The sequence below is a fragment of the Lolium perenne genome, chromosome 5 (assembly GCF_019359855.2).
Source record: "Lolium perenne isolate Kyuss_39 chromosome 5, Kyuss_2.0, whole genome shotgun sequence".
Classification (NCBI taxonomy): Eukaryota; Viridiplantae; Streptophyta; class Magnoliopsida; order Poales; family Poaceae; genus Lolium; species Lolium perenne.
The window spans coordinates 76,563,943-76,585,381 of record NC_067248.2 but is presented as its reverse complement, the minus strand read 5'-3'; the positions used below and the strand labels follow the sequence as shown (position 1 = coordinate 76,585,381).

At 44.7% G+C, this 21,439-nt stretch overlaps 2 protein-coding genes across 2 annotated transcripts; both read left to right on the top strand.

The window, feature by feature from the left end:
• Positions 1 to 6,815: 6,815 nt before the first annotated feature.
• On the top strand, positions 6,816 to 11,381 carry LOC127299487 (uncharacterized). Its single transcript, XM_051329452.2, has 6 exons — positions 6,816 to 6,916; positions 6,988 to 7,400; positions 7,556 to 7,849; positions 8,307 to 8,510; positions 8,589 to 10,714; positions 10,809 to 11,381. Exons 1-6 carry the CDS (start codon positions 6,841 to 6,843, stop codon positions 11,323 to 11,325), a joined length of 3,630 nt encoding a protein of 1,209 aa, XP_051185412.1. The 5' UTR covers positions 6,816 to 6,840; the 3' UTR covers positions 11,326 to 11,381.
• Positions 11,382 to 12,911: 1,530 nt separating this feature from the next.
• LOC127323400 (uncharacterized) lies at positions 12,912 to 18,906 on the top strand. The gene is made up of 16 exons (XM_071820818.1): positions 12,912 to 13,044; positions 13,124 to 13,252; positions 13,647 to 13,752; positions 13,909 to 14,036; positions 14,147 to 14,297; positions 14,513 to 14,691; positions 14,941 to 15,178; positions 15,257 to 15,352; positions 15,468 to 15,613; positions 15,711 to 15,884; positions 16,359 to 16,420; positions 16,764 to 16,867; positions 16,957 to 17,498; positions 17,598 to 17,700; positions 18,441 to 18,608; positions 18,806 to 18,906. Exons 1-16 carry the CDS (start codon positions 12,976 to 12,978, stop codon positions 18,904 to 18,906), a joined length of 2,496 nt encoding a protein of 831 aa, XP_071676919.1. The 5' UTR covers positions 12,912 to 12,975.
• Positions 18,907 to 21,439: the final 2,533 nt, after the last annotated feature.

Genomic DNA, 21,439 nt, shown 5'->3' with positions numbered 1-21,439 from the left:
TCTGTGGAATGATCTTGAGGAATGCATTCAGAGGGCCAACTACACTCGCAACTCTCCTCCTGCCGCTGACACTGAAGATGAGTATGCCACCGAAGACGAAGACGAAGAGGGCTCCGAGTGATCTCCATGGGGGCGAGTAGCATCGCACTTTTCCCCTTTTTGGCGTCTCGATGCCAAAGGGGGAGAAGTGTTCTATTAGGTTCTCTCTACGGGATTTGCATGGTGGTTAGGGCACAAGCATATGTGTTTATCATTCCTTTATTGCTTGTGTCCTCCTTTATGTCGTTTATTTGAACTATTTGGCTTGTTGGTTTGTTTTTTCAAAACTACGTGTTATATGTGGTTGTGAGACATTATGTTAAGGATTCCAGATTTCTATAAGTTGAGATCAAGGTTTATTATATGGTGTGTGATGTTATACATCCGGTATTATATATCTCCATATGGGTACGATCTCTATCACCTTGTCTCAACTTCATATATGTCTATGTCTCTTGTTTGAGCTCATGTTGGATATCTCTTGTGTTGAGGCACCTCACACCTATATGTTTTGTATTTGTATTCAAATGCAAATTACTTGTATGCACACATGTAGGGGGAGTGCCTCTATGTTTTACCAACATGCTTGCTCTCTATAGTGTTTTTCTTGCAAATCCGTATATTGTCATCAAACACCAAAAAGGGGGAGATTGAAAGAACATCTCTCACAATTTGTTTTTTGTGTTTGACGACAATGTATGTGATACACTAATGTTTGATGAAGTGGTGCAGGCATTATATAGATACATGAATATGAGTGTCTTGTATGGAAAAACGAGTCAAAAGAAAGCAGAAATAGTTTCACCAGGCTGGATAATCCGGGCCGGATATTTGCGAAATATCCGGCCCCCAAAATTTGGCTAAGGACTCGAGGCAATGTGGCTCAGTACTTCCCTGGACATGGGCCGGACATTCGGCCGGACATTTGGCCGGAATTTCCCCAAGACCGGATAATCCGGGCCGGATATTTGCGAAATATCCGCCCCCCCCCCCCCAAAATTTGGCTAAGGACCAGAGGCGGCGTGGCTCAGTAAGTCCCTGGACATGGGCCGGACTTTTGGCCGGACATTTGGCTGGTATTTCCCCAGGGCCGATTTTTTTGGTGGGGGCGGATTATCTGGCCCTCTAAACTCTCCAACGGTTGGATTTGGGGGGGGGGGGGTATTTATACCCCCTTCTTCTACCTTCCTCCTTGCTCAATCATTGTCCAAAAATCTGCCAAGCCTCACCACCATTAGAGCCACCTCAAGAACACAAGATTTGCAAGATCTCCTCCCTCACCCAACCAAAGCTCTTGATCTTTGGAGATTCGAAGGAGAAGACACCGATCTACATCCTCACCGAAGCGATTTAAATTTCCCCTTCATATGCTTGAGGGCCCTCTTGCTAGTGTTCCTATTCGGATCCCTAGTTGTTTGTTGTTGATGTATTGTTGTTGATTGTTGTGTTGTTACAGATTTGGGAGCCTCCAATTTGGTTGTGGATGTGTGCCCCAAGAACCTTGTAAAGGCCCGATTTCCGTCTCGAGGAAATCCCTTAGTGGAAGTGGGCTAGGCCTTCGTGGCGTTGCTCACAGGAGACCTGAGTGAAGTCTTCGTGACTGTTGGTCTGGCTTTCGTAGCGACCACACTCCTCCGAACGTAGACATACCTTCTTGCAAAGGAAGGGAACTACGGGAATCAACTCCGTGTCTCCGTGTGCTCCACTCTCGGTTACCTCTATCCTTTATCTCCTCTATATATTGCGTAGCCATATCTTGCTTAGTCGTGGACCTTGTCATATAGGTAAATTAACATAGTTGCATATCTAGAGAATTTACCTCTGTGTCAAGCCTAAATTGAAAAAAGAACTAAAAATTGGTTAGCACCTATTCACCCCCCCTCTAGGTGCTTCATACGATCCTTTCAACTGGTTTGTGCAACATCCTCCCCAAGAGTTGCTGGTCCTTGCAATTTCCTCTTATTTTTTTTATTTTTTATTTCCTTGCAATTTCCTCTTAGGGAGGCAAATTGGTAGCGGGCAAGGCACGAACATTCAAGTGGTAGCAATAGAACGATGGGAGATGCAGTTCTCAAACATCTCCTCCCAAGATGATTCGGTGCAGCTAGCATTTCAAAGATTTGCTGTATCGCCGTACCTCCCTGTTGGGTCGTCGCCGCATAGTTGTAGCCTATGTGGCATAATCTTCCGAATATATGTGTTCCCATTGCCTCAGAGTCCTAGCTAGCAGAAATTGGAAGATCAATCCAAACAAAGTGTCTCAGTTCTGCTGATTATAATATACTTTTGTGTCTCCTTGGAACTACTATACATGCTTGTGGAATGACAAGTCCAAGGCAATCTCTGTATTTATAACCCCACACATTAGTTGGTTGTAATGACAAAATCCCACAAGGCCACAACATGAGTGACGCAATGGTCTTTCAACCATGCATGTGCATATCATACTTCGTGGTGTTTCCATAAGTATCAGGTGCATATCAATACTTTTCAGGTATTAGCTTGCTTGCTAGTGTATATGATCTCATGAACAAACCATTGTTTATATTCAATTATATCTACGCGAAGGAGAGAACCAAATAAAGTCGGTGTCCTCTGTCTGCATGTGTTGTCCCCGTTGAATATTCATATCTCGTTGCAGGATTCATCAACCATTATAGGAGTACACACTTATAAAAATCTTTCAATATAAAGATATGTGAGTTTCTGTTCTCTGGTAGTCTTGTGCTTCTGTTACTTGCCCTTGTATACTTTAGGCCAGCTAAGCTAGTGCTGTGTAAATGTGTAGTATAGGCTTGGGAGGTATTGGATACTCACACATGCATTTGAGTGAATTCACACCTGGACAAAACTCGGGCCAGGCCAGATTTTGGGTTAGGCCCAAAAAAGCCCAAAGCTAAAAATTCAAGCCTGAGTCTGGCCCGGCCCAACCACCAGGCCTGTAAATCGGGCCCGAACCCCGTCCGAACAAGCAAAATCCCATCCTGGCCTGAGAGGCCCGGTTTGATCCTTGCCTAAATCGTGAAAGTTGCAAGGCTGAGCCCGGCCCGATGATCGGGCTCAAATATCAGGCTCAGACCCGGTCCAACGTGCAAGCCCAACCCGGTCGTCCGGGCCGGACTGCCAATGTCCAACTCTAAATGAAATTAAATTACTTGCTATTTGCACCTGCCGCATGAGCGAAATTAAAAGCTCCAAGTCAGAGACAATTTTTATCTAAAGCCGCATTGAATCTACGCATTTAACTCGCTCCAAGGTAGAGACTGAGCAAGTAACTTTCTTTATTTCTTCTAGGAAATAAAGGTTGGACTGCACGTTGGGCATGTGCCATCTTGGACCGAGGGTTGTGTTTTTGAGTTGTCTTGCTTTGGTTGTGAAGATGTCTTCTGTGTCCTGACCTCTCGCCGTCCTTGCTAGGTTAGGCAATGCGAGTCTTTGTTTCGTGCTTTTGGGGTTGTGTGTTGTAAGATGAAAGGCATCTAGTTCTTAGTTACGGTTTCCCTAACATTAAAAAACTCCATTAGCCCAAAATCAAACATTTTGCTAATTCTCAGTTGACTAGTAAGGATTAGATACCCCTAAGAAAGTAAGGATTAGCTTAGGGCTCCACCCTTAGAAGTTGGAACAATGCGGTGCAACTTGTGTGCTAGGCTCCACCTTATCTCCTCACCCATTTCTTACAATGAAGAAATAAACCGGGAGAGCGATAGAGGAAGGGGAGGAGAGGAACACGAAGTTAGAGCCGTTGACGCAGCAGTTGGCCGTGGCAGAGATGGTGATGGAAAGCCGTGACCTCGCCAAAAGTGGTGCTCGGTGCTATAGTGACGGCGCCATCGAAGTCAAGGCATAAACCTTATGGGTGTGAGTGTCGGTCGCCGACACCGGAGATTAAAGTGGCAGGGGGCTTAGAGGGATGAACGAGGGTGGTGATGGGTAAGTGGAGGAGCTTAGGGCAGGCGGGGCGGTGAAAAATCACGCCAAAATATCGGCCAGGGAAAGACGACGGTTCGACATGTGGTGTTTGTGGGGTGACACGTCTCACCGGAGTGGTGACGAAGGGGATGTGGATGAGTGTTGCGACTCTCCGAAGGAGATGAAGAAGACAATAAAGATGGGGTGGTGATTTCAGTCAAATGGGAGTTAACTTAATCCCGAGCACATTGTTCCCATGTGTAATTTATGGCTCAGTGGAACACATTGCACAAACAAATTTTATCCAACACGCAACACCATAAACGACATGTAACGACTGAAATGTGCCTATTAGGACCATGTAGGCCTTAGTCCACTTGCTTTATCAAAATTGTCCAAGATATGTTGGTGTATAATTTGGGAGCGTGTTGAGTCACTGTAATCCTCTTGAACCATGCAAAGTACACCATCCGGCTTGGTTACGTAGACTGATATTAGACTGATATTGTACTCCTTTGCACCTATGATATTTCCTACCTTTTGATTGAGTCATCTTTCAACTATTCATTTCTTGAGGTCCAAACAAAGCAAAGTGTCATCCCATTATGTATTTTCTGTCAAGTACATGCTACAAATAATAGTTACAGAGAACGTGAGAGATTAGGGGGATGCTCCCTCTGTTTCATATTATAAAACATTTTATGAAAGAGACCTAGTACATAATTAGTTTTGTTCATATCTTGCTCATCTATCCAATACCGTCATTTACCATAAGTACGTCACAAGAAATTCCGCTTCAAACGATGAGGACCACCTTGTTGTTGCCTGCCAAAACCCACCGGCGAGCAGCGACGAGCAACACGAAGAGCCGGGAGGCTCCCAGAACTGCTGGTGGGCCCTGATCCCTCGGGCGACGGCCCGCGAAAATCCGGCACACGTCCTGGCTATTGCGAGGGCGTGCCACCTGACCTATACCTGGTCAGGAAGGTGATGGATTGCTTCAATTAGTTTTCTGCATGGCAGACACGTAAACATTAAATCCGAGCCTCGATCGGCTCTCAGGTTACCCTGTGAATCGGCTCAAAGAGCCGATTGACCCATGGTTCGTATTGGATATACAATAACATGGGGATCCTGCTTCATCAATACCAAGCTAAATCGATCTACGACAGTTTAGAGCTTTCACCGCATAACCGGAACGTCTTACGCGTAGTTGAGCCTGGCAGATACAAAAGATAACAAAAAACTAATCCTAGAAGAGGCCTAAAAACCAACACAGAGTCGATTCCCGGAACAACCCCTCTTAGATCGGCAAACCATACCTTATGCACTACTGGATCGTTCAACCCGTTTGCAAGGCCTAACCATATGGATGTCAAACTAATCCTTGGAGAACAAGGAACAACCATAATAGATCAAATCTACTAAATAAAGACCAAGCAAGATGCTGCCCTTACACCTAAAATAGGTGCAAAGGCAGCTAGATGTTTAGGAGCAACATAACTAAACCAACATATCAGAAAAGTATCGAGGTTAGCCCCAACACATCTATGATAACAGTATTACTTGCCATCAACAAGGCTTCAGTACGAGCAACACAAAAAATAACGAATAAACTGATACTGCCTAGATCGCAAGATGCAATCTGGGCAGCATGACGCTTACCCGGAAGAAATCCTCGAAACAAGGGGTGGCGATGCGCCTAGATTGTGTTTGTTGTGAACGTGATCGTCCTCCTTTCTCAATAACCCTAGATACATATTTATAGTCCGTAGACTTTCTATCTTTGGAATAAACCTAACTGTGTACGAACTAAACTCTATCTTTTAATTCTAAACTGAAACGTGATCTACCATAATGTACAGATATGCGGGCAATCTAGCCCAAACTCTCGCACAAGGCCGATTCAGAAACACTTTACGTGCATATCCTCTAAACCCATCTCCATCACGGCCCATCTCCTAATTTGGCTAAAATCTGGCGATAACACTTGTATACTTCGGAGGGGTGGCACAACTAATGCCGAAACTTTCATAGGGGAACACCATTGAAAAATGCATGTCGTTCTATATCACTTTCAATCTTGTTTTTGTCGGCATGCTCTCCACCTCCCGATGGTTGGATATGAATTACATAGGTGTTTTTTCAAGTATCATTGCTTATAAAAACAAGATCATCATGGCTAGTCATGTGAAGAATTCTAAAATCAGTGACACATTCACTCACTCTAACAACTGGTTTAACTAGGGACGGATCTGTATAGGGTGACCCCGATGCACATGCATCAAGGTAAAGGGAAAATTTTAGCACTATTTGTGTGTTTATAAGGTAAATGCATCAGGTTAGCCCTGTTAGAGTAAGAAAAGTGCATCATGGAGGAAAAAATTTAACTAACAAAGTTACAAGCTTGATAAGTGCATCGGGGAACTTTTCTTCCCAGCTCCGCCCCTGGGTTTAACATTGGTGAAAGGTATTTTATTCATGATGATTAGGGAAATTTCATATTTTTCATGAATTTGTTGCATGGAATAAAAATAATCTATCTTGAATGCTTTTTAAATTTGTCATAAGTCAATTTTTTTCTGTAATCACGTGAATTGTCTTCTGTTCCACCAAAAATAACTATTTAGTATTTACATATAATTTTCTCGAGTACCCGACGGGCGATGGCGATAGATTCTGTGACAGAAATAAAAACTACCAATTTTCAAATAGAAAGTGCTTAAAAAATTACAAAATTCAGTCACCTCGTTAGCTATGATGTTGTAAATTGCCCGGAGGTCAGCGCCATCGCAAGCGTTGGATCGCCATCCAACGCCTGGAGATAAACCCTCAAATGACTATAGGCAAATAATTCTGCGCCGGAATCTCCGGCGACAGGCGGCGGCGATGGAGACGATTCCGGCGGCCTCCGCCATGGACTGGAGCATCGACCTCGACAGGAGCCTCCGCTCCCGCCACCTAGGTAAACCCTCTCGGCCACCAAATCCTTGTATTCTCCCCCAACGCCGGCCTCACCTCCATTCCCCACTCCAGGCACGCGCCTTCAGGCCCTCGACGCCGCCGCCCCACGCATCCGCGAGCTCGCCTCTTGCCCTGCCGTCCCGGCGGGGGTAGCCTCCGCGTCCGGAATCATGCCCGCCGAGTCCCGCATCTTCGCCGAGACCATGCTCCTCCGCCTCGCCACCGAGTTCCGGGCCGCCGCCGACGACTCCATCCGGTCCCGCATCGTCCGCTCCCTCCTCCGGAACAAGGGCGGCGGTTGGGCGGCGGCGGAGCCCGAGCAGATCCTCCGTAGGGTCACGGCGGCGCACGGCGCGGCAGGGGCGACCCCGCGGGCCAGGGCGCTCGCGCTTAGGATGTTCGGCTGCCTCGCCGACCTCGCCAAGGACAGCGTCCACGTTCGCTCCCTCGTCCTCTCCGGCCTCCGCTCCTCCAATGCTGCCGAGGTCAGTGCCAGTAGGCAGTAGCAATCACCATAACTGGTTTATGCTTTGTAGGATCAATCAGGATAGTGATCTTGCAATACACGTTATTGTGAGTAATGTGTTCAGGTATCTTGCAATACATACATGCTACATTTTGATTGTTACTCCCTTGGCAGGTCAAAGCTGCACTGTTTGCGGCTGGTTGCTTTTGTAAGCTGTCAGAGGACTTCTCACGCATCACCCTTCAAGTGCTGGCTGGTTTAGTTACCTCACCAACATCAGAAGCTCAAGTTATTATAGCAGCAATCAAGACTTTCTCGAAGCTTGATTGTACGTTGGCTGTTATCCGTAGAGTTCGGGAGGTTGGAAAGGAGATGGTTCTAGGCAACCTGGAAGATGTATTCAAAGCTGAAATGCTCTTCGCACTGTCCAGGCTGGCGTCCAAGTCAATTGTTTTCTTTGGTGACCAGGTAATGTAACCCATAACTTGCCAAGTTATGAATTTCTTTTGCTAAATTGACTCGAGGTCATCTCTGCGAGTATGTTTCCTGAATCCTAATAGGTCATTAAGTTCATTTCACCATAAGCAAATGCTAGTATTTTAGTTGTTTATTAAAATAAATATACATTTCAAACATTTGTCCTTCGAAATACATTTGCTATCTTCAACAGATTTTGGTAATTGGCAATATAAATTTAATTTCTATTAAAAAAAATTAGTTGTCCTATGATTCACATCTTTGTTTATATACTGAAAGATTGTTTTGTGCTGCTGCAATCTTCTCCTAAATTGTAAGGCATGCTTCTATTAATCCTCTGTCTGAGAAGCTGGAAGCTAGTGATGAGATTAAATACTAAGTTATCATCACCCTCCAACTTTCAATAGATTTGAATTAACTCTATTTCCTGGTCAATTTGCAATTGCAGGTGGAATTTCTGTTATTATTTCTGGGACATGAATCTTCTCTTCCTATGAAGAGTATGGCTTTAAAACGTTTATGTTTTATGTTTCGCAGAAATACTTTCTATCTTCCTGTTGCCAGTACTGTTTTTGGCACATTGCTACATCTAATTGATGATGAGGCTTTTCCACTTGAGTGCAAGAGCTATGCACTCAGGATCCTGCAAAAGGTGAATACCAATGGATTCTGCACATTCTGATTAACTCTTACATTTATTTTTTATCTGACTGGAAAAAGTACTTTGCAGATGCTTTGTGTTAAAGCTCCAACCATTCGTCATATCAATGCTTCTGAGTTAACCAAGCTTGCTCTGGCTGCTGAAAGGTTTTTGCATTGCTCTTCCTGGGAGATGCTGGATACTGCTCTCAGAATTCTGGTGGATATCTTCTTTTGCTTCCACAAGCAAACAAAGCCACATCAGACTATAAGTACTTTGGGGAGTTCATCATTCTCTAACACTGGGAAGCAAGGAATTTCGAACAACATGCTGGCAACTCATGAAGAAAATAGCGAGGATGAATCATCTCTGAATAAGATTCTAACAGTAATAATGGATCATATTATACCTCTGGCCAATCAGCTCAGCAATAGAAGCAAGGAAGTAGAAACCAGACAAACCTACATGTCCTCCTGTGAACAGGAGAAATGCAGGACCCTATTCAGCCTCATGCTAAAGCTTGTTTCAGGCTACCCTTCTGCTGCTTCTGTTGCTCTTGATAAATTAAGGTGCCTGATAAAAGAACTGGCTCGAATAAATGCCAGTCATTACTCCGATGTGGCAGCTAGCTGTGTTGAATCTTTTGTTGCTCAGGAGCAGTTTAGAGCTTCAGATGATACTACTGAACCAGCCACTGCAAGTATTAAAGCTTCTCACATGGAAACTGACACTGATAAAAGTTTAGCTTCCGCTGACTTTTGTAGTAAGAAATCATCTGTAGTGCATGATCTAATTCTTTGCACGCTTCAGTTTGCAAATGCCTGTCATGATATGTGTTGCAGAACATCTGGCTCTTCCTGCAATCCTCACCATAGTATCAAGGGTCTAACTGAATGTGTACAGCAGAACGCTTCTCAGTATTGTAGCACATATGAATTCTTCCGTCTTATAATGTCTGCCCGTATCTCATGGAATACTTGTAAAGTCAGGAATGATATTGGTAACAAAGGAGCAGGTGGTTCAAAAGAGTACCCGGAGATATTCTCCACTCCTTCTTGGATAGCTCATGAATTGTGTGCGCTCCGGATGGCCAAAATGCTTACAAGAAAACAGAGCTATTGGGAAGCCTATAGGTCTGCTATGTACTGCTGTCGGGAAGGTCTCTGGTTCACTGCATCATTTTTCTTCAGAAAAGTTTCAGGTGCTTTTGAGTCGGGCTCCTTTAGTTTTTGGTTCAAGTCACTGCTTCTTTTTGGTGCCGGAGAACTTGAGATGAAGCTATTGGTTTTTCCTTCAGCAATTAATAAGTTGGTTGGTGAGCTAAATACAGAGGGAGTTCTTCATGAGGATCTCTACTGTATTGAAACAGATGCTGACAGTACTCTTGCTAGATCTCAAGAGTTGCATGGCTGTCAAGAAAAGATAACTGGTATTTGTGAGAGAACATGCTTAGCAAATGATGTCCTCGCATCGAATGCCTCTTCAGACTGTGAATTCTTCTTCCAGAGGTGGTTCATTAGTCTGAGAGTGTCTTTTCTTGAGATCCTAACTGATGTTCTTGGCATCCTTAGTGCACACTGTTCTGCTCCTAAAGACATATCACATCTTGAATCAAGAGGAGACTCTTGTAGTGTAGCCACAGAGCAAAACCAAGTCCTGCTAGCTTTGACTAACTGTTCTTTAAGGCTGAGTGACCTAGCAAAGAGCTATGATCTCCTAGATGCATCCCATGGGGACATGGATCACCAAAGCTTTACTACTGTGGCCAGGCTTGCTTTCATGTGCTCGCTTTTGTCGTTTTGTACTGTGTTTTCTCTGGATTTCTCAAACCTACTTAGCAGTTCAGAGCCTTGCAGGCTTCCAGAGAGATTTTCTCATGCTTCAGTCCTACAAGATTTACATGAAAGGGTAGATAGGAAAGACGGCCAGGTTCTCTCCCAACTAAGACAGTTCATTTCTGTTTCTTCTCATGAACTGGACTCAATACAGTTCAGCACTCGGATGAACTGTTCAGGTTATCTGGAAAAGGATACTTATTCTCTCTTCAAGTTTTCTGTGGCATCTTTGCTTCGTGCGCGTGCAGATGCCAAAGGAGTAGCAACAACTAGAGAAGACACTTTACCTCAGTTGCACAGAGGGATGCAATTTCTGTCTAGCGTTTTGCAGAGGTTGATGGAATTGCCTTTTGTTCTTCCCAAATACTTCTTCAGCGTAAGGTACTGTATTTATGAATGTTGCATCCTTGACTTACTTTGAGTGAGATGATTTGATGGAGATTTCAAACATCAGATGACATGTTACATTTTTCAGGCCTTGCTTTGGCGCGGAGCTCTTCATATTCGATTCCAACCCTGCAAACAGAGATGGAGTATCAATATCGCCCGGTTCCCAGCTGTCCCTGACTCTCTGCCTGCAGTGGAAGCGCGTGCTAGAGAGGACTCGCATCCGCATCGCGAAACTCTACTGCGTCCTCGCCACAAGCCCATCGTTGCACTTACACACCGCAGGAACAAGGAGCAAGCAGTTTGAGATGCGCAGGACTGCTGAGATGGTCGTGCTGAACTCCAGGCTGCTGCGGCACATAAAGCGCGATCCGAGGAAGACGTGCGAGAATAAGAGTTCCCGTCCCGAGACGGACCTGGTGACTGCGTTCGCGTGTTTCACACCGGATGGCGGCGGGCAGGGATTCTCGGACTGCCTGCTGGACGTCTCCTTGTTTCCTGTTGGTTCGTATCAGGTAGCGTGGCAGGCGTGCTGTGTGGACGAGAACGGCGGGTACTTTAGCCTGCTGCCGTTAAATGACGGTGTTGTTTTTTCTGTTCGGTAGCGCTGATGGCCCCGTCGGGCTGGCTTGAAGCTCATGTTTTCGGGTTTAGAATCTGTATATGTCTGTGATGTAGAATATATCCATTGCTGCTGGGTCATTCTGTAATGTAGAGTACATCGTCAGATCAGCGGCAAGTACGCGCCCAGCACCGCATCGGCCATGTACTGTAGTACCGAAGAAGCTTCAGTAACATACATGGATGTGTTGTAGCTACTGTAAACCTCCTGTTAACAGAATTTTTCAGTTTCAGTACCATCTGAAATTCGTTCAAATCAAAATTCGCATTGTTGAGCATGCTTCAGCGTGACTTCAGGCTTATGCTGTGTGAACATATATAAGAGCATCCCCAGCCGTTGGGGCTCCCCAGGCCGAAATCCGGCGCTATTTAGCGCCGGATGGATGTATTTTTTTGGCCTGGGGAGGCCCATTTTCCCAGTGGCGAGCCCATGGTCGCCTTCACCCACCGCGTGCATAGCGACGGTGTCGCCGGGAAGGGCAACCGTCGGAGTGCCCTCGTCGCTTTGAACCGCCGTAATGGTCCGCGAAGTGGTCTGGAGAGCCTAAACGCCTCGTCGGGAACGGTCGAAGTCGCCTCGAAATTACAACCGCCGTAATGGAGTATGAACTCCGAGGAAGAGCAACCGCCGCTCTCTTCGTCCAGAGAACTACATATACGGTTTCGAATGGCCGGCGCCATTCATCTATTCTCTCGTCCACCATCTTCTGTCATGAGCGACTGGTCGTGGCCATCGGACACCGACAGCGAGGGGAAGCCGCCAGGATGGCGGCATTGGTGGGATCGCGTTGCATCGTCCAGCAGCGACGATTCCCCCCCGCCGTCCAGCGAAGAAGAATGGGATGACGACGAGGAGGAGGACGAGGAGGAGGCCGTGGAGCAGGCCGTGGAGCCGGCCGTGGAGCAGCCCGAGGAGCAGGCCGAGGAGCCGGCCGAGGAGCAGGCCGAGGAAGAAGCCGAGGAGCAGGCTGAGGAGGAGGAGGACGCAGAGGCGAAGGCACCTTCCTCCGACGAGGAGGTGACGAGCCGGAAGCGTCGCCGCCACGACGATGAGGCGGGGCCATCTAGGAAGAAGTAGTAGTTTTAGTTTGTTTTTAAGTTTTTATATGTAATTTTTATGTTTATTCGAACTATATATAATTATGTTTATTCGAACTATATATAATTTGATTTGGAGTTCAAATCTTTCGTTCGACGATGGTCTCGCCGTAGATCGGGAAGACAAGGGTAGTGCCGTAGATCGGGGAAGACGAGGGTATTGCCGTAGAAACCCATGCCATTGTCGCCGATAGGTCGGGGCCACCAAACGTTTCCCGCGATTTTCTCTCATCCGGAGTCCCCGAGCGCTCCCCGGGGGGCCGGGGATGGCGTGGGATCGCCGGATGAAATTAGGCCCAATTCCGGACGAAAACGAGGAACCGGGGACGCGACTGGGCCGAATTACGCCGTCCGGATGGAAAAAAGGATCGCCGGGGCCTCGTCGGGGGGACGAGTGGAGATGCTCTAAGGAACTATATATAGTACTGCATGTTCCCCATCCGAATTCAAATTTCGAAACCAGAACAACACACAAGAGGTTTGCCGCTTGCTCGCTCCACCTCGACGGCGGACCGGAGCGGGACTCACCGGCGGCCATGGCGCTGCTGTGCTTCCTCCTCGACCTCCGCAACATCCCGCCTCCCCTCCTCCGCCTCCTCAAGCAGGTACCTTACTCCAACCCAATCTCTCCATCGGATTCGGGCTCCGTCTCCCAACCCTAAGTCGGCCGCCCCGCGCGCGCAGTGCCTGCTCCACCTCGCCAACCACTACGCCGCCACCCCCTCGCCGACCGCCTCCGCCTCCGCCGCCCCGCTCCCCGACCGCTTGGCACTCTGCTACGTCCACCACGACGCCGCCCGCTCCTCGCCCGAGGTCCGTATATTCCCCTCTCTCCTTCTACCCCTCTACATGCTGCATTTCGCTGTTGCTTGTATGATTGGTATGCTCAAATCGAACCTCTCGCTGCAAACTCGTCGGTTGTGTTACGAATTCATGATACGCGAGCTCTCCTGCTCTAGCGCTGCTCGTTTTTCGGCACTTGATTCATGTCTGTTCTGACTTCTGAGTCCCTAGTGTAGACGTCAGTTCACCAAATGATGGTTGCTAGTGTGTGTAAAAATGACGGATTAACCACCCACATGGATATTTGATGTCAGATTGCTACGCTCATGATTCACTCCTGAGAGACAAATTTCGTAACGCCCTACACTGAAAATAATGTGCATGTGATCCTTTCCACTTGTACTGACACATCAACTTCCATCAGCTCAAGATTTCGTATAGGCCTGGGGAGAAGTTTAACATTCGAGATTTTCACCATGCTGTGGGAAATTTGCCTCTGGATGGCTTTCTTCATGAACAACATGCTGGAGGTATGGCTTGGATGATCTGCTTGTTCACTACATTATGGTTTTGCCCATAACAATGGTATATGATCAAAATGACCTGAGGAGCCAATTTGCCTGTTCTAAATACAGGGAACTCTTTTTTGACAGAAGTAGTTATCTGACTACATTTCTTGCCTGCAGACGTGCCATTGCAAAATCTGTTTAGCAACAGAGCCATCTATTCTTGGGCCACTGATGACATTTCCAAGAAAGTGATTGCAATATGTTTTTCTGCACAAAACACAGATGCGCTCCGAAGATCACTTATGGTAAGGGTGCTGACATCTTGATTTCTTTCTGAATGGATTGATTATTGTTTCATGCTCAAGCAATCTCATGATAATGGAATTCCTCTGATTAATGTGTATATTGTTATCAGGACGCATCAGAACAGTGTATTACAGTGGAGTTTGTGATGTTGGAAACAGAGGCTGATGCATACATGTATGATGATGTTTCTGGAAACTCCAATAATTTCATACACAGAATCGGTGACCTTGAGAATTGTGTGGTGCGGAGATACAGTCCTGGTACGGAGGCCTTATGGATATAGTAATTATTCACATCATCTCTCGTTATTTTTCTGTCTATCCAGATGATACAATTATCTTTCTTGGCTATTTACAATAAGATCATGAAGCTTAAGCTGTGATGTTTTTTCCTTTTTTCACTGTGCTGAGAAATTAACATTGCACACTACTTCCATCTAATAAGACCCCTAACACCATAAATGTTCGGAATGCAGAGACCCAAGTTTTGAATGGGCTAGTCAAGAGGTGGTTAGAAGAGCTAAATGATGACAAGGAAGAAACACTGCAAGCTGTATTTGTGTTCAGAGTTCCCATTGTAAAATCTGTCAATCAAGTATCTTGCAACATATATCCAGCAGCAGATCAGATCATTGATGGTTTTCCATATTGCCAGGTGATAGGAATTATTTACACCACATATGAGTCTATGACTGTGTATTCAGTTCAAGATGTGCAACAGCATACAACCGAATGGGTGTGGTTCTTTGTTTTGACTGCTTCATCATGTGCATGAAAAATTGACGTTTGCACCTGTCGTTTTTAGCTTTTCATTTTATAAGAGATTAATCATGTTGTTTATGCTTCATTTCATCAATTATTTATCCTCTTCAAGGGATATGCTAATGGAGAATACACTAAACAGATATGCAAGTGCCATGGTTGCCCCATAGATCATGTTACCACAAATAAGTCAAAACGGGTGTGCCCAACAACTAGCCGCCACCTTGCAGCTTCCGATGTTACTGATACTGCCGTGAAGATTGGAGAACAGACTGTACTTTTTCTTCCCACTTCAGAAGGTTGTTCAGACATGAGACGAGCCTCTACATCCATTTCTTTTGATGTGATTGAGCGCATAGAGTTAGCCTCGCTAAATGAAGGTACCCACTACTCTTGAATCTTAAGACACTATAGTCTATCGGCACTTTATTGAGTTTAATGAAAATGTGTGTTAGCAGGAGTCATAATGGGGAAATCTCATGTTGTGATTCCCAGCTCAAATGATGAAGTTGCTCTAACCGATGAGAGCTTAGATCGGAACACCAAGAGTAGGTGTTTCCATAATGTCCGAGTTTCCTGAATTATCTTTAAATTATACCGCAAAATACATTAGACATGCAGTTTCCCATATTATGATCCCTATTTCTCAGTATTGTCTATGTTGTGCAGTTTTCTATGGTCTATGTGAAACTCTTTTCAAGCTTGATCAGGGACTTGTGTGCTCCTCCACGTGCAACACTGAAACAATGAAAATCGGAACTCTTGCGTGCTATTATCTTCTCCAACCATCTGAGAAGGGAGCAATGCTTCTGAGGGTACAGTCAACATCTCATTTTTTAAATCTCAGTATAGCTTAAGGGGCATGTGATTTGTTATTGCTGGCTCTGACGGTAGGAACATATTGTGCTGTAGAGGCTCGCTGGATCTGAGGAGATATTGCCTCTCGCAAATGTGAGTCGATCTTGCAACTATACTGTTGGAAATAACATGAAGACTACTGAATCGATCTATGAGGTGCTGGTGCGCTTTGTGACAGACCATCCAGTTGTCGCACTGCCATCCACCTATCTGGTGCCTGGAGATATGGTGCCTGAGGATCTATCTACACTGCTCAATTGGATATGTTTATCAAGTAAACATCTGAATACCCCAAGTTGTTCATAGTTCTGTTGTGGAATGACTAGCATGTTAGCCTCAATTGTATATACTTTTTCTAAAATAAAACTGCTCAATCGAAGTTAGAACCAGTTAATGCGTCAACCCTGATAGATTGCCTTTTGGCATGAATGTTATGGAACAAGCATGATGACAAATCACTTTTATCATTAATAACAAACAGGCAGGTGTAGCTACTAACACGTACTTTATTTGTAGATGATCAAGATCACAAGGAACAACATTTTGACTTTCTGGTTGGAGGGAACTTACTAGAGCTTCCACTTCAGGAGTTTATGCTTTCAAAGGGCATCACCAATGTATAATTTTTTAGTTGTATATTTTTTTTGTAAAATATTGTTCTGTTAATTGTGAAATATTAACTTCCCATGGACATTTTTGTAGGAAAAGTCCCTGGAACTTGAGTGCATTCAATTCGGTAAAGTGGTTAAAACTTCAGAGAGAAGGTATTGAAACCATAACTTTTAGGTGCATCTCCGGTGAAACCTGTTTTTTCCATGCACCGCTCATTTTGTTCCCAGAAAATATTCAGGTAGTGTTGTCAGTGTTATGAATAAATGGGCAGAACAACTTTTAGCCATTTTTCTGAATGTGTTCAGGGCATGCAGTATAAGTGCTATTTTATTTCTCTGAAAGAACATGATTTTAGTTGTTTCTGCTGAACTAAATAATTGACAACAGTGATTGTTTAGATTGATAATTTGCAATTATATGATCTGTTTTGCTGCATATGTTACTGTGCATTAGATATTTATGACGGTTTTAACAAGTTTTGATTCTGCATAACAGGATTCATTTTGGCAATATGCCCAAACCACTATTTCGGAGATTCAATCTCGTGAAATTTATCCCTGATCCCCAAGGGATGTGGGTGCCCAATGTAAACTATTTAGGTATAAGTAGATCAAACTACGGTTGTTGCTATTGATTTAGTAGTTCATTCTTTATATGTGGGCATTCTAATTTATTGGCTTAATTTTAGGGTCCTGCTTGGGGCACGCATTTGCTGAATGTATCACTAGTAGAAGGCGGTATGCATCATTCCTTTCAAACAATGAACCAAAGGAAGATGTAGCATTGCCTTTGCTGGTAGAAGAAATGCTGGAGGCTGGTGTGATAACAATGGGAGGTGCCAATGTGCAAATTGCTATTGACCATTTGCAAAAGGAAGGCGCTCCTCTTGATGGCCATGGCAGGGTGCAGATCAAGGGCATACGTAAAGTGAATATGACAATGCTGCAAGACACAAGCGTGTTTGATCTATCAGATGAGGCCTTTGGTCTGGAGCTTAAGAAGATGCATCAAGAAAGGACAGAATTATGTGCTGAGCTCGTGGAAAACGGGCCAGTAGTTGGGCTTTTCCGAGCAGGTTCAGACTGGCTCAGAGCTAATGGGGAGATCTACCATGATGGCTCAGAGGAGAATGTCATGGCTGTCTCAAAGAAGGACCGCCCGAAGTATGTTGGCCACGCTGTACTGTTATACGCATTTGATGGGCAGGATGATTATAACATGGATATGATGGTAACAGTGCAGGACTGTTTGGGTCCAGAAGCACACAGTGGTGGGCGGGCGAATATGCACATAAGTGCGTTAAGAGCCTATCTTACTGTTTCGTTGTAGGGTATGTGCTATCAACTCTGCAACCAAAGCTTCTGTGTTACCAACTCTACAATTAAGAGCTTTTGTGCCGATAACCTGCTAGCTGAGACGTTTGAGTCATGCTGTACAAAAAATAGAAAATCCCATTTGATTTGCATGCAGTGATGTAGTAATGAAGATGCATCAAGTTTGTGTCCCGTTTGTGTCCCATTTGTGTCCCATTTGTGTCCATTGAATCTGAGAAAATCCCGTTTGTGTCCCATTTAACCTGCTAGCTTATGTGTTAGCAACTCTACAACAAAGAGCTTATTTATATTCATTTATATTTATACCTATATCAAAGTTGACCCCTTCTGCCGCGAGGGGAGCGTTTTGGCAACTGTTTTATGCCCCGCTTTATCCAATCAGAGCTATCAATGTTAGGATTTTCTACTGTTCACGGGCAAACATTCCTATGCCTGCGGGAGTTTGTTTCCATTTCCATCCTTTCTTTTTCTTCGTGCAATTCCGATTTACAGGGAGCCAACCGGTGGATCCTCCATATTCAAAAAACCCGGTGGATCCTCTCTCTGCGAGCCGGTTTCCTCTCGTGCTGTTAACGTTTGATCTCCGGTTTCATCGCTCCTGCCCATCGTGTCCCTTCCCTTCCTTCATCCTGCTTTCTAGGCCTAATTTTTCAGGCGGTTTCCTCGGTTCATGTGTTCGCGGCTCCGCATCTGAGAGTCCGCTGCTTATTCCTTCCCTGCTTTCTTCTTCATCGCCGGTTGGGTTTTCTTCCCAGGTCGTCATCTCATGGTTTACTTCTGCTTCTTATTCGTTTTTTTCATCCCTTCATCGTGACTCAATCCATCTATTTTCCTGCAGCTCCCTGTATGAGAATTGAGCAGATGGTGCTCCTGGCCGTGTGCGAGGCCGGCCGGCTCCTGCGCCGCCACCTGTGCGTCCGCTCTTGCCGTAGCGCCATGGTGTCCACGGACTTTCTCTTGTTTGTGCTCCCGCCTTTGCCGATGCCTCCACCGCACGTCACGCCAGGTTTGGCACATGTTCCTTCGCCTTCGTCTTCGGCGCCGCGTCGCTGGCATGGCCTGGATGAGCTGTTTCCTCGGTAAGCAGTCTGCTGCCGCCGCCCCAGCTGTTGATTCAGCTGGCGATGTTGCCTTTGCTGCTCTGATCGTCCATCTTCTGGGCCTCCTGCTTTGGTTGATGCTGGTTCTCCGGCTGTGATGCAGCCTGTCAGAGGTACAGGCCGGGCATCTGGTCGTCAGCATGGAAGATCGCTTTGTTCTTCTGCTTCTCCGCCTCCACGCCGCCCCTGTCACCAGCAACATGATGCTCTGCCGTTGCTGCCAGCCGTGCTTGGCCTTTGGCACCTGTATGCTGTCTGCTACCTCTATTGTTCCTACGTTGCCTACTGGTGCCGTCCAGTCCTCTGCGGCTGTGCCTGGTTCCACTTCTGATTCTTCAGTTCGTGCTGCCGTCAGTTCTGGATCTGTCGTGGATCCTTCTGCTTTTCCTTTCGCTTCGCGTTGTTGTGTCTTCTAGGCACGTTTCTTCGGAACGAGCTCTTGCATGTCCTTTAGTGTTTCATGTAGAATCTTGGAGGCCAGAGATAATTTTAGGCAAGCATCCTGTTGAAGAGGTTCCTGACGCTGCTGTCGGTGGTAATTTCCTCTTCTGTCTTGCCTTTAGTTTCTCCTGCCTCTGCAATATCATTTAGTTTTTTTACATTAGCAATGTTGCTTGCTGATTATACAAGTTCTTTGCATGATAGTTGAGTAGAGCAAACATATGAGGTTAGCGTATTCTTGTGTCTTGCCTTTAGTTTCTCCTGGCTCTGCAATATCATTTAGTTTTTTTTTACATTAGCAATGTTGCTTGCTGATTATACAAGTTCTTTGCAAGATAGTTCAGTAGAGCAAACATATGAGCTTAGCGTATGTTCGCAACAATTATCCTTATAATGATCTTGCGCTTTTATTATTTTACGTACTACTCTACAATTTATTTGGTTATTAGGTTTCAGATTTATGTACCAGCTATTTTCTTTCAAACAAAGGGCTTATTAAAACCTGAAACTAAATGGAACAAGCGTAAGCCTACCTTTTGAAAGTAGCCTTTTTATTAGGATGTATGTCAGAAAAACAATGCATAAAGAAATTGCTTGGTTCATGAAAATACAAATATTTTTTCTAACCATAGGAAAATATGTATCAAAATAATACTCCTCGAAGGCTATTATGTAATATCGCTATAACGGAAAAAGGGGATTGCTTATGGAGATATTGGGAAACATATATGCTACAGTAAAGGTTCTAAGCTTTGATACACTTGAAGGAGCGGGTTGCAGATAGATGTTTATTTTCGTGTGTTAGCGTGTTGTCATTTCTAGGCTGGCAGTTATCAGGGTTTTTGAAGAGATGGTTGAACTAGATGTGAAAATATTAAAACTGTTCCATGTGATGGTGCTATTATTCTATACTTGATTCTCTTCTCGGAGCTACAAGGCAAACAACACGCTTCTAAGGTGTCAAATGAGATTGGGTATAGAGAGTTGGGACATCTAATTTTTCCTAATTACCGTTTTTCATGGATATACTTTTCCTATCTTTTACCGGTTTGAATCGTGCTGGATTCAATGGACACTGGATGGAAATTGAGCAAAATCATGTGGACAAGTTCTATATGTGGTGACTAACTTATCGAAGTGAATCAAGAAGTACTGTTTTGATTAGGCTGAATTGTTGACTTTTGGTTTTGGTTTGTCCAGAGTATAACACATATTACATTTTGTCATTGTTTCAGCTAAGAGACGCCATTCAACTGGATGAAAAGACCCACAGATGGACAGTTCTATATCGCTATCTCAGGACTAACATCAAGAAAAGGTGTGAAAGTACTTGCAATAGATGAGGGAGGTGTACCCGTTGCATCTACTCGGTGGAGAATGGTGAGGCGGGAAGCAGCAATTTCGCATGGGATAGGCTCAAGCTGGCTGTCGGACTACCTCGATCTGCTCCGGCTCTCCAACTGCCACCAAGCCATTCCTCTTCATTCTACATCAACATGGTGTTCTCTAGCAGGTGAGGCTTCTCTTCTGTCTCCCTGTGCCCATTCGTTGTTTCCTCCTCTCTTGATACCCACCGGTAAGGCTTCTCTTCTTTCTCTTGATTGGGTGTTGCCTATGACCATTCTTCAAGTGCTCTGGTTGTTAGCCCAACACATCAGCTGCCTGGAACACAGGTCCACAAGTAAGGTAAAAGTCTCTGTTGGGTTTTGGTGGTAAAAATAGAAATAAAATTGGAAAATAGATGTCTGACAACGTTCTACAGAATCAAAACTAATACAAAAAATGTGCAGAATCCAGGATATGCAAGATATTTTTTCACTATATGAGCCTAAAGAAGGATATCAAAGTATTATGATTGGATCCATATCAATACAATATAAGGTAACATGATTGATTTGAGGTTTATTTCTTCTTATGTCATGTAAAATTTATTTGGTGGCAAGACTTGATCAACCTTGTTAACAAGTATATTTTAAATGCATGGACGAGCTAAACAACATTTCTTTCTTTCTCCACATTTGTTTTACTTTGTGTAGTACTACTTGTTTTGCAAGATGTTTTAGTTTTCATGTGAGCATCATTAAAATCTTCTGCGCCTAGCTGAAAGGCGTTAAAGAAAAGCACTTATGGGAGACAACCCATCGTTTTTTCTGTTATTTTTTGCTTTCCTTTTTTGTTTTGAGTCAAGGTGCTTGTTACTACTGTAGCAATACCTTTGTATCTTTATTTTCTTGCATTGTTGTGCCAAGTAAAGTCTCTAATAGAAAGTTGATGCTATTTAGCTGTCAGGAATTTG